This window comes from Ovis canadensis, chromosome 18 (assembly GCF_042477335.2).
Source record: "Ovis canadensis isolate MfBH-ARS-UI-01 breed Bighorn chromosome 18, ARS-UI_OviCan_v2, whole genome shotgun sequence".
Taxonomy (NCBI): domain Eukaryota; kingdom Metazoa; phylum Chordata; class Mammalia; order Artiodactyla; family Bovidae; genus Ovis; species Ovis canadensis.
Genome location: NC_091262.1, coordinates 37,925,440 through 37,952,418, shown reverse-complemented (window position 1 = coordinate 37,952,418; position 26,979 = coordinate 37,925,440). Strand labels below are relative to the sequence as shown.

General features: G+C 49.9%; 1 protein-coding gene across 1 annotated transcript; it reads right to left on the bottom strand.

The window, feature by feature from the left end:
• Positions 1-3,454: 3,454 nt before the first annotated feature.
• Positions 3,455-26,087, bottom strand: LOC138423752 (liprin-alpha-1-like). The gene is made up of 11 exons (XM_069560043.1): positions 26,031-26,087; positions 25,565-25,768; positions 23,526-23,672; positions 22,016-22,132; positions 17,707-17,838; positions 16,829-17,014; positions 14,373-14,596; positions 12,341-12,572; positions 7,507-7,649; positions 6,495-6,655; positions 3,455-5,239 (listed from the first exon to the last, which is right to left on the bottom strand). The coding sequence occupies exons 1-11, from the start codon at positions 26,085-26,087 to the stop codon at positions 5,178-5,180; spliced, it is 1,665 nt and encodes a 554-aa protein (XP_069416144.1). The 3' UTR covers positions 3,455-5,177.
• Between the last annotated feature and the right edge of the window lie 892 nt (positions 26,088-26,979).

Sequence of the window (26,979 nt, the reverse complement as noted above, 5' to 3'; positions counted from 1 at the left end):
CCTGGTGGCACTGGGGGTAAAGAACCTGCTTGCCATTGCTAGAGACCCAAGAGATGCCAGTTCAATCCCTGAATTGGAAAGAGCCCCTGGAGGAAGGCATGGCAATCCACTCCAGTATTCTTGCCTGGAGAATCCCATGGACAGAGGGAGCCTCGTACAGGGTTGCCAAGGGTCAGACACAGCTGAGGCGACTTAGCATGTACAACACACATATCGAGAGGACTGGGCTTCCCTGGTGGCTCAGCCGTGAAGAATCCGCCCGCTAATGCAGGAGACTTGGCTTTGACCCCTGGGTTGGGAAGATCTCCTGGAGAAGGAAATAGCAGCCCACCCCAGTATTCTTGCCTGGAGAACTCCACGGACATAGGGGCCTGGTAGGCTACAGTCCATGGGGTTACAAAGAGTCTGACATGACTGAGTGACTAACAAACAATAAATGGAGAGGCCCTCATCACAATAAACAATACACGGAGAGGCCCACATCACAAGGACAAAGGACAGCCTCCTGCCAACTGCCCCCAAGAACTGAATCCAGCCCCCACCTCATGTGTACGCTTGGAAGCACGTCCTTTCCATTCAGGCCTGAAGGGACCACAGCCCCAATCTGGTGAGACTCAGTATCAGAGAACCAAACTACACTGAACCATTAGAAATGGCGATGTAATAAAGGCTGTGACAAACCTAGATGCCGTATTAGAAACAGAGACATCACTTTGCTGACAAAGATCCTTCTGGTCAGCGCTATAGTATTTCCAGTAGTCAAGTACGGATGTGAAAGCAGGACCATAAAGAAGGCTGAGCACTGAGGAACTGATGCTTTGTTTAACTGTGGTGCTGGAGAAGGCTCATGAGAGTCCCTTGGATAGCAAGGAGATCAAACCAGTCAATCTTGAAGCAAATCAACCCTGAGTATTCATTGGAAGGACTGATGCTGAAGCTGAAGCTCCAATACTTGGGCCACCTGATGGGAAGAGCCGACTCACTTGAAAAGACTCTGATGCTTGAAAGATTGAAGGCATGAAAAGAAGTGGTCGACAGGATGAGATGGTTGGATGGCATCACCGACTCAGTGGACGTGAGTTAGAGCAAACTCTGAGAGAGGGTGAAGGACAGGGAGGTCTGGCATGCTGCCGTCCATGGGGTCACAAAGAGTCAGACATGTCTGAGTGCCTGAACAAGAAGAATAAGGCTGTAGTTTTAAAACACCAAGTTTTAGGGTAATTTCCACTAATACGTGCCCTTACCTATCCTGTAAAACATGGCCCGGTCTCCCTCACGTTCGTGCACACGGGTGTCCCTCCCACAGCAGCAGTGCTGCTGGCCATGCCCTGCGTGCACGTTCTCGGAGGGAACAGGGCCCAGAGCATCAGGGGTCACAGGGCTGCCCTGCCCTAGGCCTCTTCATCCAGAGGCCAGTGTTTAACACAGAAGTGCCCTGGCATCTGGGGGTCAGCCACCACTGAGGGGCCACCCTCCCTTGCAGGAGCTGCTCTGGGCGGTCCTCTGGTGGGTCCAGCCCGGGAGCCCAGCCTGCTCGAGCCACTCTGAGAGCAGGAGGCTGTCTGCTCTGTCCTGTTCACGTCTCAGCTAGAAAGCTGGATTGGGTTTTCAGTTTTTTACCAGCAGCTTTTAGCTATATGTCAGAATAAAGCCAGCCACAGAGTTCTCTCCTTGATCTGCTTGGTCCTTCACGTTTCTCTGAATTCTCAAAGCAGCTGGAGCCCACAATGGGGAGGGGTGGGGTGTCTGGAGAGGAGGGGCTCGGGCACCAGCTGCCTGGTGCCCAGGACTGACTCGTCTATGTGTTTGTTTCCAGTTTACCCGCACTACTTCTGTAGGTGATTATACAGCGTCCAGAATATGACAAAGGCTACATTTTGAACTTGATGCAATCTTTAATCTGTCAATACTTGTTATCTGGACCATAAGATATTTTATACAGAGTTTTTAATTAGTGAAAAATTTATGAATACCAGAGGAAAAAAATGTTCCTTATATTTATGTAAACTTATGACTTCATTTATATACTTCCTTTTTCTTGTATATCCAGGCTATGAATATCCTTTCAGATCAGTTCATGTTCTGATACCTGATTTTAGTCTTTCAAATGATTGTACTGTAATACTTGTCTGTATAAATCCTATGAACAAATATAGGGCTTTTGCAAATGGTGCATTTATTGTCATTATTCTTGTTTAATTTTTAAATGTTAAACCATGAGAGAAGGGGTTTTACTGCGATTGTAAAATCATCATGACACGGTGTGCATTATCCTTCCAGAATGTAACCAAGCTCTCCAACAATCACTCTGAAATGAGCGAACTTAATTTCAACCAATTGTTGTATTTTAACGACTGACCTAAACTGTACTTTGTTTCTGGGAAGAAATGCTTTTTGTCTGCAGCGTGAAGCGATTTAAAAGCACTGGGTGTTAAATGTGAGCTTCTAATGAAATTTGGGCTGAAAGGATAACTAGAAGACGACTATGAAAATCTCTCCTGTAACCTAGTCTCTGTGGACCCAGATCCCTCCTCTCCGGTGAGACTCTTCAAGGACCAATCGCAATGCCCTGCACCCCCTGCAGAGCCATGGAGCTGGACAGTGAGGGCGCCACATCCCCGACAGACAGACAGCAGAGTGCAGCTCTGACAAAGGCCTTATTTTTCTGATGTAAATCATCTCTTTACATCTGTTTGTAAACATGTTTAAAGAATGGACCTAGGCATACATGTTTAGATTTTGATGACATAGCCATTTTGGATAGTATAAGTAGCAAATATAACTTTTACTTTTTCAGCAGCACATTAAAGCAGCCAGCAAGAGATGCGTTCAGATCATGGTGCCTTATTATGCAGCTGATCTCTCAGCAGACACAGATGGCACGTCTCTTTACATGTGTGTTCTGCCTTTCCTTGTACAATTCATTGTTAACATTCTGATTTTCTATTAATGTTTTGTGAACTTCCTGAATATGTGACAAAGTATGTACAGTCTACTTTTGAACATTTTTTTATCACAGTATTATTTATTGCTTTCTTTCAATAAAGTACTGAAGCAAAATTTCCCACTGCCAATAAAGAGTGCCGAGGGTAAGCTGTACTCTCAATGAGAACAGACCAGAGCTGGTAATGGGAGCCCGTGTCATCACACGGACATTCTGTTAAGAGAAACGGATGGATACAATGGCAAGGCTAGAAGTTGGAAGTATAGGTGTCCCCAAAGGACGATCGACCTGGTATTCCGGAGACAAGGGACTCCATCACTTTAGCACCTGCAGGGACAGGGCCCCTCTGCTGCTGAGGCGTGGGCAGCGGGCCGAGGGTGGGAACAAAGTGCAGGTGTCGAGGCTCACCGTGGATCCCAGGGTGGGGTGGCCGAGGGCAACCCTGACGTGGACCCGAAAGATGCACTAGGGAGTGTATGTGTGCACACTTGTGTGTGGGAGCTTTTCATGTTATTTTAGTCAACAGTCTTTATTATTCATATATCCATAGAAACAAGAATGTAGCAGGGGGAGGTGGGAGGGAGATTCCAGAGGGAGGGGACACACGTACACCTATGGCTAATTCATGTTGCTGTCCGGCAGAAAGCAAACCGATTTGCTTTTATGCTTCAGAATAAAAGCACATAGCACAGCAATAAAAGCACAGCAATTATGCTTCAGAAAAAAAGAACATAGCAAGGTGGTCAGGAAGTATGAAACAAAGATTTCTCAGAGAGATTTATAATTACTACTCTGTGTACATCTGGGAGCAGGCTGCCCACCACCATCAGATCTTCCCACCAGCATCAGACACTTAACCCCCAGCATCAGACCTTAGTCGAGCATCAGGACCTCCCCCAGGATCAGACCCTAGTCCAGCATCAGGACCTCCCCCAGCATCAGACCCTGGTCCAGCGTCAGATGTTCTGCCCCCAGCATCAGGCCCTCCCCCGGCATCAGGGCCCTCCCCCAGCATAAGGCCCTCCCCCAGCATCAGGCCCTCACCCAGTATCAGGCCCTCCCCCAGCATCAGGCCTTAGTCCAGCATCCGGGCCCTCCTCCAACAACAGGCCCTACCCAGCATCAGGCCTTCCTCCAGCATCAGGCCCTAGTCTAGCATCAGACATTCCCCCAGCATCTGACCCTAGTCCAGCATCAGATGTTCTGCCCCCAGCATCAGGGCCTCCCCCAGCATAAGGCCCTCCTCCAGCATCTGACCCTCCCCCAGCAACAGCCCTACCCAGCATCAAGCCCTCCCCCAGCAACAGGCCCTCCCCCAGCATCATGCCCTCCCCCAGCATCAGGGCCCTCCTCTAGCATCAGGCCCTAGTCCAGCATCAGACCTTCCCCCAGCATCAGGCCCTCCCCCAGCATCAGGCGTGGCAGCCCCACTTGTCTGACGCTCCTGAGCACACTTAGGCAGCCCCAGAGCAACAGGACAATAGTTCTTGCAGGATGTGCATCTTTAGGAATCACCTGCGGAGCAGCAGCAGCTGGGGTCTGTTTCAGGCCAAGGAGAGGCAAAGAAGAGGCATTTGTGCCAGAGGCAGCGGTGGGTGTGGGCACGTTCCCCAGCTCTGCTGCCTCCCGGAGGGGGCTTTGCTCTCCTGCTCTTCTCACATGCTCACTCCAGGGCCCCAGGGCTGTGTCCTTCCAGATTCACGGTCTCCTTGATATCTCAAGCCCAAGTCCTGAGTTGCGTCCCAGTCCGGCGTGGCAGAGGGCTTGGAACACCCAAGCTCAAGGGCTGAAAGGATCCCAGGGAGACAGCCGGGCCCCAGCGGGTGGCAGAGCAGGCGATGAGGGTGGCCGCCCACAGAGAGCCCCACAGCAGCACTGGAAGGAGAGCAGGGATGCCTTAGCTCACCTGGGGACGCTGCCTGGCCTCAGCACTCAGATGTCACCCCCAGCAGCTCTGGGGACACAGGAAGCCGGTGAGTGACACCACACCACTCAGGCCGTGTGGGTGGGCACTGCTGACCATGGCCTCGGTTTTTGTTCCGGTTCCAACTGTCCCTCCAAGGGCTGGTGGGCTCCTCCTCCGAATGGCACAGATATTTTCTTTGTGGGTGAACACATCCCGGCTTGTTTCTGTTGGCACTGTTGTTGCTCTTCGTGTGTTTTCCTCTTTTCATCCTGTGCTTGCTGCTCTTCTAGTTTAACTTAGGAGAAGCCCCCTTATTTTCTGCATTTCCTAGTTGTCAGCGTTCCCTGGGGCTTTCCAGGTGGCGCTAGCGGTAAACATCCTGCCTGCCACTGCAAGAGATAACGAGAGATGTGGGTTCGATCCCTGGGCTGAGAAGATGCCCTGGAGAAGGGCATGGCAACCCACTCCAGTATTCTTGCCTGGAGAATCCCATGGACAGAGGAGCTACTGGGCTACAGTCCCTGGGGTCACAAAGAGTCAGACACGACTGAAGCAGTTTAGCACACACGCAGGTTTTAGTTCAGTCACTCAGTTGTGTCCAGCTCTTTGCTGCTCCGTGGACTGCAGCACTCCAGGCTTTGCTGTAAGTCACTGTCTCCTGGAGTTTGCTCAAACTCATGTCCATCGAATCAGTGATGCCATAGAACCATCTCATTCCTGCTGCATCCACCAGAGAGGTGGCTGGGGCTCGGCAAAGTGCATGGTCCCACTGCGTGGATGTGAACCTGCCCTCACCACTGCCTCACCGCGCGACCATCACTGTCTCCTCCCCTGTAAATCGGGAGGTGGCAGCACCTGCTTGGTAAGGGGCACACACAGCATCTGGTATATAATCAATGCACCATCCAGCTCAGTGTTGTATTTACTAACAAGAGGGATAGCACTGAATAATCTGCTCCTTTTTCTCTCTTCTCCCTTCACTGTGCTCCAGACCACATTGTTTTACTCACCCTGTAAATCCCACACCCAGCAAAAAGAAGACACTCAACAAATATCTGGCTGAAGAGGCAGGAACATACCCTGTCCTTAAGGAGATGAAGCCGAGAGAGACGGGGGCCTGATGATAACACTGTGTGATGAGGAGACCCCAGGAGGACCTGCGTGGCTGTGGGCTAGGGTGGGGGGCATGGGCAGAACCCCTCATGAGCTCCTGGGTTGGGGAAAGTGGCAGGAAGGAGGGGATGCTGTTCCTTGTGGGGTGCCCACAGATCGTACCTCACTCCTCTCTGATGAGCACTTAGGCCGTTTCCAAACACTTGTCACTGTTCTGGAGGAAACAGTCATTGCCCGGCTCCTACTCAATCCGTTTCGTAGAATACGTTTCTCATCGGAGTAAGCATCTGCTTTACTCATTCCATGCTCCATTCATCCACCCATCCAGCCAGCCATCTGTTCATCCACCCGTCCACCCATCCACTCATCAACTGATCTGATCATCTCGGACCCTAGAGAAGACAGACGCCTCCTCCACTCCTCCCAGAAGGACACCTAGCGTGAGTGACAGGAGCCTCATGGGGACAGCGGGGGAGACACAGAAGGGACATACATGCAGACCCTCCTCCCTCTGAACGGTGAAGCACCCACCTGGTCCTAACGCCTCCTTGCTGGTGTGTCCAGGCCGGCTCTTTTCCTTCTTGCCAAACCAATGACCGATGGAAGACTTGATGCCCTTCTTCTTTGGGGCTTTCTGGCTGCTGTTGCTGTTGCTGGGGTTGCCCCTGGGACCGTCCTGAGAGCCTGTCGCACTTCAGGGAGAGAAAATGACCTTTAACAGGCACCCTTGTACAAACACACACCCCTTCATAAGACCTACTGATAGAACCAGCCACCCAGCAACACCCACGCCTCAACCTCGCAGCAGACAGTGGAGTCTCCTTCACCACCCACACTCCACACGAGCGATGAAGGCTTCCGGCCACAACCAATGGCCCAGGAAGCTGAGATTCTCTGACTGGAGCCCTCCCCCAAGGAGGGAGGTCTTCACTCCAGAGGAGCTGGTGCAGAGGGCGCCCTGACCCTCCCTCAGGGTCTCTGCTGGGCAGGTGACGACGCTCCCAGAGAAGGCGAGCTCCCCAGTTCTGGGCAGTTCCCCCCGCCTCCTGCAGGGTGACCGTCCTCGGCCGTGGCAGGAGAGTGATGGTCACTGTGCAGGGCTGCTGGGCAGGTGACCACATGTGCCCTCCATCGAGTGCTGCCTGGCTCACGATGGGAGCTCAGCAGGTGAGGGTCTGAATGAGAACAGTGTCAGTCACAGGAGGGGACAGACAGTCTCCTGAGAGGAGACCCCTGGGGAAGAGGGAGGGACCCTCAAGAGCAAAGCCGAGAGGCATGGACCCGTAACCATCAGGAACTCGCCCCAGGCCTGGCAGACCTCTAGCAAGAGCCGGAAGAGACCTCCCACAGGAGTCGACACGTAGAGACAGATGATTTCTAAAATCACTGAGGTCACTGAGCTCTTCTCCCCCAGCACCTGAAGTTCACCACTAAACACAGGCACCGAATCCAGTGGGATTCCTTTACAACCATCCTTGCAACTCTTTCAAGACAAGAGCCACAGGGCTCCTGAAACTGACGACGAGGCGAGCAGGCGCCTTACTTGTGGGCGTCCCTGATGTCCTCATCGCTGGCTGTGCGCAGTGAGCCCGTGAGCCGGTCCAGCCGAAAGGACCGCAGCGAGGCGGAGGTCGAGGTTTCACATTTGATGGTGTCATCTTCTACCTCTTCCTGTATAGCTGGCAGCTGAGGGAGTGAGGTAAGTGTAAAATTGGCTAACAATAGACTGTGTCGAAAAAGGCTATCACACAGGCTTTACATTATAACCAGAAACTTACTTGAAAATATATTAGCTATGCTATCCGCCAAATACAAAAAAAAGCCGTGTTCCAACTTAGTGCCATCTTAAAGGACTGTTTGTTCAAGAGAAGCCGGGCCGTAGAGCAGCTAGAGCACCCCACTGAGTGCAGAGACCCCGGACGGGAGCCTCCCTGCAGCCAGGCTCTGCACTCCCTGAAATCCAGCAACCAGATGGTCCTGCCAGGCAGGACAGCAGAGCCACGCCAGCACCGAGAACCCTGCATCGCATGAACTGCCCTGATGAAAGGCCTGTGCTCATCGTCAGATGCTGCTCGGAGGCACCACTAGCAAGAGTAAGAAACCTCTCAGCAAAGCCGTCCAGACCTTTCTATTTGAAGGAGAAAAGGAAACAGCTTGTACCACCACCCAAGATCATTTGTAGTGATGACGCAGGTTACTGAACCCATGACAACAAGTCAAACACAGAAAAGGTACCTAAGCCCTCCATGCGAACACCATGTGTCTGGCTTGTATTTCTCAGTAACATACAGACCGGGGGCTACACACTGAAGTGCTTACACCCAGTTTGAGTGTCATTTGTTCCCTGGGGTTTACATAAAGCTCTCCTAGGTCTTCACTAAGAAATAATCTTGTATCAACCTAGAGGGGTGGACTGGGGAGGGAGATGGGAGGGAGGTTCGAAAGGGAAGGGATGTACGTGTACCTATGGACGGTTCATGTTGAGGTTTGACAGAAAAGAACAAAATTCTGTAAAGCAATTTTCCTTCCATTAAAAAATAAACTAAAAAAAAGAAAAAGATGATCTCGCCTGGACTCCCAGCTCTTCCGCTAGTCCTGGGTCTGAAGATAGGAAAGACACTGGTGGCAACAGTGTGGGGAACAGATGAACCCCTCAGGGTCCAGACAGGTCTCACTTATACATTTGGGTGTGTGGTTAAGCAGGGGAGCTTTGAGGAAACATGCATGGCAAGTATTTTTATAAACAAATAGTGTGTTGTTTTAACCAACTAACCAGTCCTTTTTTAATGGGATTCTGTAAAGAACACTGGTCCCGTGCAGCCCCACAGGAGCTTGGTGACAACAAAGTGACTTAGTGCAAAATACAGCTGAACTCATTTAACAGCAGCTGGATAAACTGGGCACCCTCCCCTGACCTCTACCAAGAAACCTCAGACAACAGAAGGCTACAAAGGCTAGAAATTATCCACATGGAACTGAACGGGGATCAATCTCAAATTCAAGTGAAAATAAGCACTTATAAAATTCAGAAAACAACAAAGAACAGAGCAGGGAAGTGACACACCTGGGTTGACTATGGACTCAGTGGAGACAAACACCTGCCTTAGAGTCAGGGACCACGGCCAGCCCCTTCCCCCGGGCCTCCTCCTAAGGAAGGCTCTGGGTCCACAGCCTGGCCGCCCTCCCCCAGGATGGGAGCCGCCCCACTGGTGCCCACATGACTAGGATGGGCAGTGCCGTGTCCTCACTTACCAGGAGGACAAAGCAGGCCACAGAGCGGGCGAGCGGCACACCCAGGGCACCAACCCCAGGGTGATGCCGCTGCTCTCCTGTGCCCAGCAGAAGGGCTCCCGGGCACTGAGCTGCCTGAACTGGAGCACGGCTGCCCGAGTCCTGCAGGAAGGCCCCAGGAGTGCTCCATCAGCGGGCTGGGAGTGGGAGAGGGACAAGGAAGGCCAGCCCTCGGGGCACTGGACTCCAACAACAGGGGCTCAACCAAGTGACCAAAGGGGAGAAGCAGCGAGCTCCCTCCTGATGCTCCCTCCATCAGGGATGCCGTGATGGACACGAGAACCTCTGGAGCAAAGCGGGCTGGACGGCACCACAGGCTCTGATCTGACCAGTCCGAACCACACTGCTGGGTGTGGGAGCCTGGGCACGGTGCTCGGCCTCTCTAAGCCTCAGTGTCCCTGTCTGCTGAATGGGGATAACAGCAGCCTGGACCTCACCTGGCGTCTGCGGGATTAGATGACAGACTCGGAAAGCACTCGACACGGTGCCTGGCGCACAGAGTCTCCTGCACACTGCTACCCACCGTCATTAAATTGGCTTCCCCCAAATCTAACTTCTATGGCTCTGATTCAGTCATTTGTTTAAAAAAAAACTCTAAGCGGAAATTCCACGGTGGTCCAGACGTTAGGACTTGGCACTTTCACTGCCAGGACACTGGTCTGATCCCTGGTTGGGGAATTAAGATCCCATAAGCTGTGCACCATGGCCAAAAAAATAAGTAAAGAAAAATTTTAAAATAGTAAATAATACTGTGTCTATTATAAATAAGCATGAGATGATTAGAAGGCAAACAAGTGGGAGACCGGCAAACTGTTACAATTGTCCCAACAAATGACCTATTTCCAACAGAACCATCAGCACCCAGTGGTGGGTGAGTTTCATTACTTCTATTAAAATGTCAATTATTCACCAGTACATAACCACACAGTGTTCATTCATGTAAAATGATAAGGACTCTCTAATACTTCACAGAGAAACAGAGGCATGCTAAATTACTAAATAGTTTACCTTTCGACAACACTTCCTTAAATCACTAGGCTGATAGATGCATGCAAAGAAATGAAGAGAAACCAGATTTCTTGCGACTTTGAAGCTAAAAATTCAAGAATCAGTATAGACAAACACAGTATAGCAAAAATGATGGCAAACATATAAGTGAGATGAACATTTAGAGAACATGTAACTGGAAACAGAACATTTCTTTGGACCACAGAAATTAAATAAGCTATTCAAGATTTACTAGAGAAACACTATAAATTATTACTCAGGAAGATACAATTCTATTACAACATCATGATCTATTAAAGCACAGCATTCTGTACAATAAAGGCCCTTAACAATTGCCTATTCTCAGCCAAACTTCTCTATAAGTTAGTTTCTCTTCATAGAAAACATGTTATACTTTAAAATAGTAATTTAACTGATGAGGAAGTTACCATAATACCTATTTGAACACTGAACAAATCGAACCATCTATTGGACATTAACACAAAATTCTTACCTAGAATTTGATTTAAAAGTTCTCAAAATGAATGTATTAAAGCAGGTTCCCTGTGAAAATATGTAAGAAAGAAAGCTAGCATAATAGCAGGTGCAGTCTTTACATTTTATTAACCATAGAAGATGCTTTTTAAAGAGTCTAGCAGAGACATTAACTGTGCAAAAGGTGATGAGATTTATAGTCTTAAAAACAAGCACCAACACAGAAAGGATATTGTGTCAAAAGTCCATTAATTCTACACTGAAGAAGATCATTTCTTTAGGTAAGGATAATCTCATTTATGAATGACACATGATATGCAGTTTAGGATCCATCTGCATTACGCTTGTAACTGCATAGTGCTATGCTAATTCAAACTTACTGCTATGGGGGAAAACACCATTTGATGAGACATGAAGACAAAGCACAAACCCGACTAAGGGGACACCTGCTGTGGACCACAGCACTGCCATGACCAGAGCAGGTGGGAGGACGGGGAAGGGGAGATGGATGGGTCAGCTGCAGCCTCGGGGGCGAGGCGGGGCAGTGGTGGGAAGCTGGGGTCTGGATTGACAACCACTGAGCAGACAACAGGATGAGCCAGGAAATCAAAACCACTGATGAAAGCAGACACACCGTCAGAGAACTCCAACAGCAGGACAAAATATACAGAACTGTTCTTTTAGAAACACTCGGAAAGAAATCAATCGTGAAACTACAGAGAAATCGTCACAGAATTTTAAATATCAACTAATTAGCCAACGAAGCAAATTATAAAAAGTGTCTCCAAAGACCACAAAATGGACTAGTTACCACTTCACATGCCGCTAAATGATTCACAGTTAATTTAATTATATGCCGACTAACAATGCAGCTAACATGAAACGGGTGGTAACCAAAAAAAAGTGAAAATACAAGCGCAGTTACAAAGCAGAGTGTTGTAAACATGAGTTCATGGGGTAAACAGCAATGCACTCACAAAACCTAAGCTAAACATGGAAGAAAGCTGGAACATGTGCTTTAGAGCCGCACACTCTCTCACCAAAAGCCCTAGGTCGTCATCCCGTTTTCAGTACTCGGAAGAGTGAGGAAGCTAGACTTCTTCACTGGGGCCCTGGGGCAGCGGGCTTTTAACCTGGTTTCACACGCAGAGCTGGCCTGAGCGTGCGGCCAGGCCCATCAGCGAGCAGACCAGTTGAGATTCCTAAGCCAGGGGTCCAAATATCAAGACTCATTTGTCGCTGTGTGATTATGGAATGATTTCGCTCAGTCGTGTCCGACTCTTTGCGGCCCCATGGACAGTGGCCTACCAGGCTTCGCGGTCCATGGGATTTTCCAGGCAAGAATACCCGAGTGGGCTGCCATTTCCTTCTCCAGGGGATCTTCCCAACGCAGGGATCGAACCCGGGTCTCCTGCACTGCACACAGACGCTTTACCGTCTGAGGCACTAGGGAAGCCCGATTCAAGACTAGGCAGTTTTAAAAATCTTAGACCTCTGAGCGAGCAAATGTACCTGATTTTCTTCTGGGTAAAAAGAGAAAAAACAAACAAAAGAAAACCAGTGTGCTCCGGGAGGGACGCGGCAGAGAGGTGGCAGACACATACCAGAGTCATGAAGCCCAGCTTGTCTTCTTCTGGCTCAGGGCTGGGCTGCCTCCTTTCGGGCATGGAGCGCCCTCTGCTGGGCGGGAAGGAGCCGGCATGCGAGGAGGCGGGATCCATGTTGAGGGAGTTGGAGGATTCAAAGCGCCGAAGGTTGCTGAAGCTCCCACTGCCCACCCTGCTCTCAATCCTCTCCTCCCGCTGATCCGTGTTCTCCTTGTCTTTTTGGATGAACCTAAAACAGAATAAAATCATCACCTGCCTTTGTCAGCAGAGGAACAGGTCTGGACAGCAAATGTGGGCTTGCATTCTGTGTCACGATTAGCAAATTCCAGGAAGAGTTACTCAATTAACATCTCAGCAAAAAGGTTCAGCTTTCCCTCTTTGGAATATTCTCAAACTTAGAATCACTTATCATTGAGTCTTACAAAGTGGCCCCTCATCATTCACGTTTCATTTGACTTATTTACTCTAACATTCTGATGGGGCCTGGGTGGTGACTCTCCCTGTGAGGAGATACCTGAAGCTGACCACCTTTACCTTCCCTGCTCTCAGGGCAGAGATGCACGTGAGTGCCTCAGAGCTTTTCCACTGGGAATCCGGAACTCCGTATAACCAAAACAGCCATTCACGAGCAAGCTGGAGTTTCTACACACGTCTCCAGACCAGATGAAGTGCTGAGTTGCACTTTTCATTCTGTTTTAAGCTTGTGTATGTGCAAACGCATCACTTGATGAAGTTCTCCACCAGCTTTGTGTGAGTTTCTGGATTCAGGTCAATGTGCTGCATTGACCTAGAATTCACAGTTACTGCTCTTCTCCCCTAATGTGTCATGGATGATTTTATATACAGATTCAATGCATGATTATGCAAATAAAATGATTTTCCAATTAAAATACAAGATCCTTCCAGGTAGTAAACTCTCCAGTTTCACTTCTACTTATACATCTTGAAAGTTTTTCACTGTTGACAAGTTGATGGACAGAATTTACCATTTACATCAAGTCAACTTGTTGCATAAGGAAAAATCATTTTTACCTGACAACTTGCTCTAAAAATAAAAATATTAATACAGAAGTGTTCGAAATTTCCTACAGGGATGAGGAAAAACAATCTTTCTGAGCTTGTCTGTGCTCAAACACGGCCCACAAAGTAGTCTGTCTCGGCGTCAAAAGTACAGGCGGCACCATCTGCGTTTGCTGGTTGTGCCATTCACCCCGGCCTTTTCCCCGAGCCCCTCGCACTCAACCGGCAGGAACGGGCACCTCGCCAGGGGTGACGGGATGAGAACAATCTGAGCAGCAGCTCTGCCAGGTCCTGTGCAGGGTCACCGGCCTGCGGCCACTCTGAACGTGGACTCGGGACAGGAGGCACAGCTGTGCGGGTGTGGCACCAGGCAGGCCTCGGGGCCCCAGCCACCCGGCTGCACCCAGACCCAGGGCCCCCTGCTCACCACGAGGCGGGCCTTTGGGTTCTATCCTGTTTTGTAAACTGTTCTAACTGCCAAGACTGGGTCTAAAGAAAACATTTTAAATATACTGATGAGATGAGAAAAACTCAAACACATGTCCTTGGATCACTGTCTTACAATAAGCCAATCTTCACAATGTATTAAGTTAAAAAGGAAAATGCAGATCTGAGTGGGAATTTGCCAAGCCCAGAACCCCAGCTTTTCTGTTCCAGGTGGCTTTTCACCAGAACGTAGAAGGCTCCGAGGGACACACGAGGGCAAACCCTCAGTGCTGGAGGGTGCACGGGCCACAAGGGGACACCGCCTCGGCACCTCACTCACCTTGGGGCCCAGAGCTGAGGGGGGGACACCCCACAACGCCCCCCCACAGAGTGCTGACACCACACTGTGGACAGAATGCCCCGGCTGACTGAGCTCTATAATCAAGGGCAATCTCAGAACTGAAAATTCTCGAAGCAGACCTGAAGTCAGTTTTCTCACTATGGAACACTCAGACTTCTCTAAGCAGAAGACAGCTGCTCAGAGAAGCCGAGCCTCCGGGGAGCTGGGCTCAGGCGCACCCACCAGATCTCTTCGTTGATCTTGTCCAGCTGCTCCTGAATCCTCATGGCCAGAGTCTTGGCTACAGCCGGCCCGCTGGGCGACAGCCGAGCGGGCGCACTGAAGAGGGTGTCCCGGTCGCCCTCGCCATCTGACACGCCCTTGTCACTCTCGAACAGCTGGCCAGCGTTGGCCAGCACGCTGGCTTGCTGCTCGAGCTCCCGGTCCTGATCTTTCAGGGGCTGCACCTGGGCACGAGAGGACCAAGTCTCGTCAGCAACATTCTGGGCACCTCAAGTCTATCAGGAACTGAACACAATTTTACATGGAAGCCCTGACTTTGGACAAATGGGCCATGCTTATGAGACACTGCCATCTCTTAAGCGAGCAGTACTGAAGAAACGGGCAGGAGGAGAATCCAGTTCCTAGATGGCCTGGTGACATTCAGGTCTCAGCGTGGATGGAAGGCAATCCTATGAGGTTATCCACAAGGGTGGGCTGATGGAGTCAGAGACAAAAACCGAAAATTACAAAATATATCCTTGCTTCCATCAGCCAGGCTGAAGGACAATTAGAAAATAAAACCCTTCAGCTCCGCAGCCGCTGGGTCCACCCCACCGGTCATCACTGGTACTAGTTCGCCGAGGAGTGCCGTCCTCGCGGGTTCCCAGCCCTCCGTTTTCCAGGCTGGTCTGAACACGCACAGACAGGAGTGAGCAGGGCAGCCAGGGGACGGGAGAGCCAGCCTCCCGTGGCTCTCCTCTCAGGGCACAGGCCCTCGGGCTGTTCTGGGGATGGCCCCTCACACCGCAAGGGCGCCTCTGTCATCTGAGACGCATGCAAGAGTGCCTGCTGGGCCCCGTGCCGCCCTCCTGCTCTCACACCTCACACCCTTCTCTCCGCAAATCTCCCCCCTGCCCCACTCTCACCCAGGTCCTGCCTTGTTTTCCCAGACATGACCTCAAAGCAACGGAGGGGCAGCCTCGAGCTGCTGGCTTGCCGGCTCCCTGTCCCCCGCGGCCAGTACCTTCGCTTTCTGTCTTTGTCACGACCCCTCCCCAGGGCTGGGCCTCCCCTTTCCTGGCTCCAGGACCACCTGCCATCATTCCTGCTCCGCTCTGGTGAACTAGCTGCCTATGGGTTCACCCCCATCAGCCCGATCAGCACATCCTCTCCATTCCCTCGCCTTAAAATCGCACATTTTTGAACATTTTCATTCTGAGAAATTGTACTCTAAGTGTTCCATAGCAAATAGAAACACTCAGAACAATACTAACCCTTATAAACCATAATAAGAAGTTACATGTCAGGTGTAGAAAAGCTTCTGGAGGAAACATGGCAAGCCATTGACGACAAGGAAGTCTATGGAGAGAAGCTGGACTTGGGCTCGGGGTTCGGGTGGTGGGGGACAGGACTCACTCTGTTGCCCTCGCTCCTCTCATTGCTTTAGACTGTCTCCATGGACCTCACATGCATTCCTGGGCATTCCTCACATTCATTCCTCTACACCCCACTTCACTTCCTCACAGGGTAAAACAGGTCAAACGGGCCAAGTTTCCGAGTCACTCGACTCAACCTGGCAGCTCTGTGCTCTCGGCCACGGCAGTCACTTGCCTTGTGCAGCCACTGAGGATGTGACGCAGGCCGGTGCAAAGCTCGATGTGGAAATCACACAGATTTCAAGACTCGCAGTGAAAAAAGTGAAACGGGCACACTCGCAGCCCGCTCATTTTTAGGAAATTTTAGATTGTGTATGTGGCTCCTATTATCTTTCTGACGGACAGCACTGTCCACGTGAAAGGCTCATTCTTTGTCTCAGCTTTCAGGTGAACCCAGAAAGGACTACTTAGAATTCTGAACCACACACAACGGCCACACACTCTAAATCCACCTATAATGCAAATCACATTCAATGTTCAAAACCAAAAACGCTATACACGTTACAGCAGTGGACTAGCCATAAGGAAAATGTAACTCCACTTCCGCTAAGCATCTGCAATAACTGTAACAATGAACCCAGCTCAGTTCAGCTCTTAACACATTTCTAAAGGATTTAGAGATTTAAGGACCTTGTCGTTTTGCATTTCTTCTAAATGCTTTTTTGCATTTTCAACTTCCCATAGGAGAGAATTCTGAAAAAGATACATACAGTGCTTTAGAGTCAATTCTTAACAGACGTTGCGTGGACCGCGGGATGGCTACTCTCCTGTCTGAAAGCATAAAGCACCTCGGGATGAAGGGCGGACCTCGCGCCCAGAGTGAAGTGTCGGCACGAAGCCGGATGACAACTGTTAACACTAACTTGTACACAGAAAAACTCCTCCTTCCCCGACTGATCCTCTAGATCCAAGGAGGCCAGGTCCCTGGGGTAAGTGGAACTGCTTTATACTTGCTTTCAGCTTTTGCAGTTCAGTGGTCACTCAGGAAACTGGCGCAGGTTTCACATGTAAAATTCAAACCGGAGACAAAACTATCCCCACCTCAGGGCCAGCCCACAGGTCAGGGTGAAGTGAGCTCTCTAGTGAGGTGTGGGTGTCATCTTGGGTTTTGTGGGGGAAAAATGTGCCGCAGAACTTGTAGTGACCATGGGTCTCTCTCAGACAAGCGTCGCCCGAGCGCCGACCTCGGCGAAGGTTCTGGGCCTCGTCTTTAGGGCACTGGTGCAGCTGGGACAGGTTTTCCCTGAACCTCCACCAGACTGTTGCCCACTGAGCTGCTCTGATAGAGGTTCTCAGACATTTTCCAAAGCAAATAAAAAGAGAGATGGCTGGAGTTGGAACATGAGAATGCTTGCTTTTACTTGCTTCAATCTTTTCTATCACATTATATAAAAGATCCTGAACTAAACTTATTGATTTGGCTGCTTTGGGCCTTAGCTGCATCATGCGGGATTCCTTTGATGTGATTGCCGCGTGGCATGTGGAATCTTAGCTCACCAACCAGGGATCGAACCTGCGTCCCTGACCTTGCAAGGCAGGCTCCCAGCCACTGGACTGCCAGCAAAGCCCCAGAAATAAACTTCTAAGAAAGAAACGAAGGGGTGAGGGTGGACCTAGAAGAATGTTCTAGCACAGCGGCTGGTAACATCAGGGCCACTGGTGATGCCGCCTCACTGATGCTTTCTGGAAGGGTTGCGGGCACACATCTATGTCTGTTCCTTTACACACTGCCTGTGGATGCTGTCACGCTTATTGACTAGCATGAAATGCTGCTACTCTAACCAGTAAAGACATTCACTCTGGGGCCGTCTATGGGAGTTTTCAAACTCCTGTCCTGGAGATTTTCCCCCCACACAGACCGGGCCGAGCCAGGCCAGGCCACATGCGCCTCTTGTAAAGGGGCCGTGAAGCTGGCTCACCTTATCCTCCAGAGCAGCCATTCTCTCCTTCAGATGAAGCTGAAGCCTCTCATCTGAAACAGACAGAAGCTTATCCACGGTATCTGATGAGTGTTCGTTGTGTTCTTCATTCATTTTTTCTCTTTGCTTTGCCTAAAACAGGAAAAACGAAAACTCATAAACTTCAAGAGCAAGTATAGTCGTTCTTTTAAAAGCACCAGGGAGCCGCGACGTGAGCGGCCTGTGCCCTGGTTCCCGAGGCGGTCCCCTCCCACGGCCACCTCTGGTGGGCTCTTGAGCATCCCCAGAGCAGACGGGCGGGTGCAGAGGGAGGCAGGGACTTCACTGGTCAAAGGTCACTCCCAACACTTCTCTTTGGCAGAGCACCTGGGGGACCTCAGTGTCACCAGCCATTTCCTGTCGAAGCGGCTCGAGGAGCAAGCAGATTTACACTCAGAAACAAGTACACTTGAAAGGGGATCGGCTTACACACACGTCGGTGGAGGCATTTCCCAGTATATAAAAGAAGCTTGATTCTGGAGTAAGGGTGTAACATGAATTCAATTTATAAAGCAAAAAGTGAGAAAATTCATTTTGGAAAAAAAGCCAGTGGAGATAGACTTTCACATATTTTTCTTTACATGAAACATCACTTGAATTCTTTGTAATGATTGCTCTTGTTCAGTCCCTCAGTCATGTCTGACTCTTTGTGACCCCATGGACTATAGCACGCCAAGCTTCCCTGTCCTTCACTATCTCCCAGAAGTTGCTCAAACTCACGTCCTTCGAGTCAGTGATGACATCCAACCATCTCGTCCTCTGTTGCACCTTCTCCTCCTGTCTTCAATCTTTCCCAGCATCAGGGTCTTTTCCAGTGAATCAGTTCTTCGCATCAGGTGGCCAAAGTATTGAAGCTTCAGCCTCAGCATCAGTCCCTCCAATGAATAGTCAGGACTGATTTCCCTTAGGACTCATTGGTTTGATCTCCTTGCAGTCCAGTGGACTCTCAAGAGTCTTCTCCAACACCTCAGTTCAAAAGCATCCATTCTTTGGTGCTCAGCCTTCTTTACGGTCCAACTCTCACATCCATACAAGACTACTGGAAAACCCATAGCTTTAACTAAGTGTTCCTTTGATGGAAAAGTAATATCTCTGCTTTTTAATATGCTGTCTAGGTTGGTCATAGCTTTTCTTCCAATGTTAATTCATATTCAGTTCAGTTCAGTTGCTCAGTCATGTTTGACTGTAGGACCCCATGGACTGCAGCATGCCAGGCTTCCCTGCTCATCACCAACTCCCAGAACTGCCATCTAACCATCTCATCCTCTGTCATCCATTCTCTTCTTGCCTTCAATCTTTCCCAACATCAGGGTCTTTTCCAATATGAAAATTCATATTAAAAAGCTGGAAATAAATGCCTCAAGCAATTTTTAAATGTAATAACAAAGTTGGAAAGTCTGTGATTTAGAAAATGAGCATCAATTTCATGGTTTAAAAAGCTGTTTTAGGACCTACTTATAAAAAAAAATGGAGAGAAGACAAAAGAATGCTATATTTGAGACTGGCCCTGTGTTAGAAATTGCTGAGGCCAATTGATTGGTCATGAGCATTTATTACACTCTTCCGTCCACTTTTGTGCATGTTTGAAATATTCCATCATAAAAAATTAAAAAACAGGTTGCTGCTGCTGCTGCTAAGTCGCTTCAGTCATGTCCGACTCTGTGCGACCCCACAGATGGCAGCCCACCAGGCTCCGCCATCCCTGGGATTCTCCAGGCAAGAACACTGGAGTGGGTTGCCATTTCCTTCTCCAATGCATGAAAGTGAAAAGCGAAAGTGAAGTCACTCAGCAGTGTCCGACTCTTCGCGTCCCCATGGACTGCAGCCCACCAGGCTCCTCTGTCCATGGGATTTGCCGGGCAAGAGTACTGGAGTGGGTTGACAGGTCATTTTCTGGTAAATATTTTCTGTTAAAACAGAGTCTTCTCCAGCAACACAATTCAAAAGCATCAGTTCTTCAGTGTTCAGCCTTCTTTATGGTCCAACTCTCACATCCATTCGTGACTACTGGAAAAACGATAGCTTTGACTATATGGACCTTTGTCGGCAAAGCAATGTCTCTACTTTTCAATATGCTGTCTAGGTTTGTTGTAGCTTTCCAAGGAGCAAGCATTTTTTAATCTCATGGCTGCAGCCACCGTCTGCAGTGATTTTTGAGCCCAAGGAAATAAAACCTGTCACAGCTACCCAATAAGGCTTCGGCATTCAAATCTTTTTAAAGCAAAACGAAAGTTTACTTTGAATTGGCTTAGTCATGAACAGCATCCCAATCTCAACAGCCTCTGAGCAGCAGTTCTGAAAGTAAGGAAGTGCACCCCTGATCAGGAGACATTGAGCTCTCTGCTTAAGCAGAGAGGGAGCCTCACCGAGGTCTCATGATGGGAGTCAGAACCACAGTCCCCTGGGAGCCCACAGAGGCTCTGCAGTCCAAGCGCAAGAACACAGCTACGGTGGGGACAGTACTGACCCCTGAGGCTGGACCTGGGATCCCCACTCCATTTCCTGGATGGTCGGTACCGCTGTGTGGCCAGCCCTTCCGGGAAACCTCTCTCAGGGCTCTCTAATGCGAGCCTCCACCATCGCCCTTTCCTGGCGCGCCTTCTGTCGCAGCGCAACTTCCATTCTCCTCCTGCCTAGGAGCAGCCATCCTACACACACACCCCACGTCTGGACCGGCAGTTTGGCATGTGGGACTCCAGCGCCACATCCAAGGCAAGCACCGCCACATCTGGGCACCATGCCCTCCGTTTCACGGGCCTCGGGCTGGCTCTCTCAGGTTTGAGGGCCACTCATAAGGTCCAACTGTATGCTGAGCAGCTCCCCGGCCTGGCTGGTCAGAGCAACAAGCGTCCTCCTTGAACGTGGGGACCCCCTGGCCACCTGCCCACCACCTACGAGAGACCACATCTGGCCCTGCTCCCGAGGTTGGGTCCCTGGAGCAGCAGACAGGGCCACACACGCACACTGGACGGCACAGACAGGAGCGGCAGAGAAAGGCAGCGCCGGCCCCGCCCAGCCGTGTCTCCGGCCCACACGCCCCTCTCCTCCATGCTGCTGGGTCTCTCTCCCGCCTGTCGGCCAAGAACAGCGTCAGCTCTGCTCGCAGCGACCCTGTCCTGATGGCACGCGGGCTGTGACCCCAGGGGCGGCAAGGGGGCCATGCTCTGTGCAGACCACTGACCCTGGGTTCCCGGGGGGCACACCCGCACTCCTGCTCACGCAGCCAGCGCGGCTTCGTGTGTGACACATGGGTGACGGAGGGTGCTGGTGACCGGCTCGTGAGAGGAGAGGTGCTCCCCTGGCCCCAGGCCCCCTCCTCAGACTGCCTGGCGCGAGCCAGCGCGGGCAGCAGGCAGTGGCAAGCACGGGACACACGAGGGCACACGTTTTTCCTTCCTAAGCTGGGAGGTCAGTTCCAACAGTTTCGCCTCCTTAGTGGCAGAGCTTCCGGAAGACAAAAGTTCAGACTACAAGGCCGACCTGGGACAGACAGCAAAGATGCCAGGGGAGAGAAGAAACCAGCCCTTGAGGGGAAGATCACAGGCAGAAGGGCGCCGCCGGGCGGCTGTTAGTGACCCTGCTCGGGGAGGGTTTGAGAGCACAGGACACCACCGGCCTCTGGAAACCGGCGGCCTCTCAGGTGATCCTGAGCTCCAGGGAACGCTCCCACAGCCAGGCCAGCACAGGCCCGGCCCGCCTCTCCATGCCCAGCCAGTGGCCACCAGCAGTGCAAGACAACACCTTTCCCACCAGAAGGATGGGTGGCTGGCTGTGGGCACCTTCTCCCCAGCAGCGCCAAGTCTCCTAGACTCGGCCTCTCACCCCTGGGCTCCTGGGGACTGCAAGCTGGGAGTGGGACCCTGGGTCTGCACCATGCCACGCTGTGACTTATACAACAATGTATGAATAAAGACTTAAAACTGTGTTCATGACAGAGCTATTTTGGCCATCTCTTAACGAGAATGGGATTTTTCTCGTTCTTTATCCTGCTAGGCTTTGAGTTGCTGACTGAACTCTGAGCAGCAGTGACTCAGAGCTGAAGCATCCTGGGGACACACAGAGCACAGGACAAAACTGCAGGGAAGTTAACGCAGGGATGACACGGGAGCGGGGACTGTCTGACACTCAGGGAGCGCTCCCATCTCAGACGGGCACTACGACCCCGGTGTCTGCGCTCCTTTGTGGACTGAGCAGCACGGGGAGGGGCACAGTGGGACAGCAAGGGAACAGGCCCTCCCCGTGCCCTCTCCCTGGGAACCAAGAGCAGCACCTCGGAGAGCACAGCCACTCGCTGAGTCAGCTCAGCCACCACTTCTGTCAGCATCTGCTGCAGCTTCTGCTCTGCCAGCTCCAGGCACTCCTGCAGCTGTCGGTCTTTATCCTCCTTCTACAAAGGGAGAGCAGAACATCAAAACGGGTCAAGCGGTGTAGCCTCTGCCATTGTTAGTAAGCTGAGACAAAACCTAAACGCGTGTGTCTACAGGATTAGTTCTGTTTCGGAAGCCGCGTCAGGGTAATTTTTCTCTCAGTGTTCCTGGGCTTGGTCTCAGTGGGCAGAACACCTCTTGCCAGAGTATTTGGTCTTCCTAAACGTCTCCAAAGAAGTCTTTAAAAAAAAAAAAGTTCTTATATATTAAAGAAGATCAGGTTTCTGTAGAAGCTTATTCATTCCTATTGACAAGTTAAGGGTCAGTACTGACCCTTCTTAAAACATCACCAGAATCATCATTTGAAGGGAACCCTACCGACTGCTGACCGCCACGGGCTTGTAAGCCAAAATATGGCTTTCATCTCCTCTGAAATATAGACCTGATCAGAGTGTGCCTGGGGAAATGCCAGTTAACTAATATTTGTAAATGCATGATTATTCTTTTAACAGATCTTCTTACTCTGAAAACTTTCAGTGTAGAACATTTAGACAGATTCTTTTGTGAAAAAGAAAAAAAATGAAATGATCTATACACTCGGGTTCCTGAGAGGTTAGCATTTATTTCTAAGCAGCTTTCTTATTTTTTCTGTGTGTGTATTACTCTATGTACATACATAAACAATAAGATGTGCTTTAAAAAACTCAGAAAACAACAGCATATGGTACGTAGTATTTTCTGATCTGCCTTTTACAGCCATTATTTTGTATATCGGAATGCTCTTAATTAGCATTCCACATCATACATTTCAATGGCTTTCTAGTATTTTATTTTTGTAGTGGGGCCAATGATACACTTTGTCACACACCAGACTGACTCACTTTGTTTTGGAGAAGCCAGATTTGGTTTTCCTGATTAAGTCCTGATTCTGTGAGACAACACAGGAACCGGAGCAAGTAAAGCTCACCAAACCACAGAAGTACAAACTCTAATCAGACTGGAGCTCTAACCCTGCCTGTTGTCACAGTGACCCCAGTTCCCAACAGGCAGCCAGCTGCTGTGAAGTTCCCTGCTGCTCTCTGCTCTTTCAGTAAAAATGCTAACAAGCCAACAGATTCAAGTCAAGTAAAACAAGAGTCAGGAGTGGAATTCCACAAAATGGTTAACCCAAATCCCAAATAATTCAAACCTCGAAGTTGCAGTCACCCTCAATTTTTAAAAAATGTATTTCCTTTCAGTAGAGCTGATTTATCATGATGTACATCCACACTTTTGAACGCAGTGTTTTAGGGTCATAAGAACTTTACACTGGGACTTGATTTCCAACATGGGAGTCACATGAAAAGGTCTTTACCTTCCTTCCTCAGTATTCACTACTACAGAAGTCAGACTCAGTTCAGGAAAAGCCATTACCTGTCGATGCATAGAATCCTTATTTGCGATTTCATTTTCAAGTTTATCATGGAGGTTGTGCACAGAGATGGCTTTGCGCTGTGCAGCGAGGTAGCGTTTCTCAAGTGTAGTGATTCTCTTCTCCATGTCCTCCTTCTGGGCCATAGCCTACACCAGGCATTGCAGAGGAGAAAAGGTAAGTCCTTATCATAGAATATTCCGATACACTTAAGAGTAAAAAAGCGGGACTAAATCCTAAGTTTCAAATCAAACATAAAATTAGCGTCCTCAAAATTTAAGTCCTAGACATGGCAGTTTTCTGAGATGTGAGCAAAAACGCGCCTACCTCAAATGTCGCATTTGCCGTGATGGCACCCATCTGTCTTAACGTCGGTCTGGCCACTCGATTTACCAAGCTTCTTTTCTACATCATAAACCCAACCAGCAAACAAAAAGTACACTAAACTACTCTGTCATTGCAAGAATTCCAGGAGGGAAGGTATCTGGCATGAAATGAGGATCTCTGTCTCCACACTATACAGGCGGGCTTGACCCAGAACAGGGAGGGACCTTCAACAGATCCTACAGGCAGCTCTGAGGCTCATTTCCTCAGGTAAAAGTTGGAAAAATCTCATGCAATTTCCTCAAAATTAAATAAGAATATTAATGAGTAGAAACAGAAGTCAAAGTGTTACACAACTTGGAGCAGCCTTCTCAAGCCTAGTTCTTCTCAAGCAGTTACACCGCATGTAGGAAACGCTCAAACCAGGAGCAGAGCTTGCTGCCGATGCCACTCCTGTCCGCCGGCTCAAAATCCATGTCAGGTCCCTCTGTGCTCACTAAGTAAGCGATGTTGTCCTAACATTAAAAGTGAAAGGTCTTAAAAATGCTTTTTCCAGAATTCTCTGTGTATTAATCTCTGCCACCTAATCTCCTCCTGTTGCCAAAGAGTAGTGTGAACACGTTATACAAACATGTGCAAGTATTTCTGTTTTCAGTTCTCACACCGAGCTACTAATCAAGTACACCTGCTGTACCACATGTTAGAGGGGTGCACTCTGAGATGGTCTCACGGGGGAGGGGTGGGGCAGGTGGGCGCTGTCTGTCTGCGCAGAGAGGAGAGGCGAGGCTCACAGGAGGAGGCCTGAGCCCCCAGCTCTCTTCTGTTTTCACAGTGACCGTTAGGGAGCTTCTCATAAATCACGACACCCGCAGACACGACTGCCAGAAACATCCTGATTCTGCATGGTTACACAGCACGGGCCTGAGGATCTGAGGGTGAGCAAACGCCACTCGACTTATCTGACCGCTGGTATCACTGTCACACATCCTTTCAAGGAGCGGAACCTCAGAAAACTAGAGAAGATGGCCAGGCAAGCTGCCTCAGCAGAGCCCACACAGCATGTTCCCATCTCTTCGGGAGAGAGGGCTCCACAGATGTTCAGACTCATCTGAGTGAATCAGAAGGAAATTTCAGCATCATCGGGAATATATTCAGCAGGCAGGTAGGGGGATGAACTGGGATACTGGGGTTGACAGATATACACTACTGATACTATGCATCAAGTCAACAACGAGTAAGGACCTACTGAACAGCACAGGGAACTCTACTCAGTGCTCTGTGGTGAAGTTAACGGGTAGGAAACCTAAAAAACAGGGATATTTGTGTGTGTGTGTGTGTGTATATATATTGGTTCACATTGCTGTACAGCAGAAATTGACACAGCAGTGTAAATCAACTCCAATAAATGAATGAGTGGATGAATGAATTTTTAAAAAAGGAACACACTAGGCCCCCTAGAACTTGTGGAAATGAGGAGTCCACACCCAGGGTGCAGCACAGCGCTAGGACTGCCCTCATGTTGGTCCACTGCCAACGGACCGCCTGGACCAGGCCTCTTCTACCCCAGAGACCTCGACGCAGAGGCGGGAAGGCAGCCAGTGGCGGTCTCGCCAGTGCTCTGCTCTTGCTCACGCAGCCATGCCAAGGCTGAGATCACGGGGAGGACAAGGGACCCACATTCCGCCTCAGGACAACAGACACGTCCACTGTCACTCACTTCACGGACGTCCTGCTGTAATTTCACGTTTGCTTCCTTGGACTTGAGGAGGTCCTTCCTGGCCGTGTCCAGGTCCTTCTCCAGCTCTGTTACGTGGGCAGAGAGGGCTGCCAGGCGGGCCCTCATCTCTCTCTGCTCCCGTGACTTCTTCTCGATGATATCCTGGAGCTCGATCACCTGAGCCAGGTCTTCGTCGCGGGTTCTCTAAGGGGGAAAGGAAACCTTAGACAGCCTTGTTTCGGGAGGGAGGGAACGCAGCACTTCCGGGAAATCGGTGAAGTCAAAACTGCCTTCTGCGCTCTGGGCTCACATGACCCTCACGGCCACTCAGACCTACATGATGCATTGGTGAGAGGTCTCAACAGCCCTGCACAGACTGGATAGTAAGACGAGAACCAGACAGAGAGTGAGACTGAGGACATGCCTTTCCATTGGCGCTTGGCATGTTTTCTTGCTTATGATTTACATCAAGCACCCTGTCCATTAGTATCTTTTTCAGGTTATTCTTCTCTTTAAGAATCATCAGCGAAAACCAAAGAATTGAATCAAAATAAAGAAATAAGTAAAGACAGCAAAACTCCATTTGGAAAAACTCAACTCAAAACTGAAAATACAGCATAAAAAGAAAATACATGGTGATGCTATCCATCCCGAATAGAACCAGGTGATTGGAGTCAGAATTTGTCTCCTACTGGACAAAGGGGTGCTTAAGAGATTCTGCAGCTCTGAGCCACATGTCTAGTTTACTAGTCATTAAAATAACCCAGGTGGGCTGGTCCTCAATCAGAAAGATAAAGAACATCTGATGTCCACCACTACAGCCTTCATCCTTTCTTAAAATGAAAGGATACAAATGACAAACCCTTGGACTGCAAGGAGATCCAACCAGTCTATTCTGAAGGAGATCAGCCCTGGGATTTCTTTGGAAGGAATGATGCTAAAGCTGAAACTCCAGTACTCTGGCCACCTCATGAGAAGAGTTGACTCACTGGAAAAGACTGATGCTGGGAGGGATTGGGGGCAGGAGGAGAAGGGGACGACCGAGGATGAGATGGCTGGATGGCATCAAGACTCGACGGACATGAGTTTGAGTGAACTCCGGGAGATGGTGATGCACAGTGAGGCCTGGGGTGCTGCGATTCATGGGGTTGTGAAGAGTCGGACACGACTGAGTGACTGAAATGAACTGAACTGAACTGAACTTAAATGAAATTACACAATGAATGATCCAACTTACCTTGTTATGCGTGGCACCTAATTCTTCTAACAAACTACACCTTTCAAGTGCTCCTCGTGTGTTGATGTGTGTATATATGTGAGTGCACTTCTTAGTGTAAGCTGCTGCTGCTGCTGCTAAGTCGCTCCAGTTGTGTCCGACTCTGTGCGACCCCATAGATGGCAGCCCACCAGGCTTC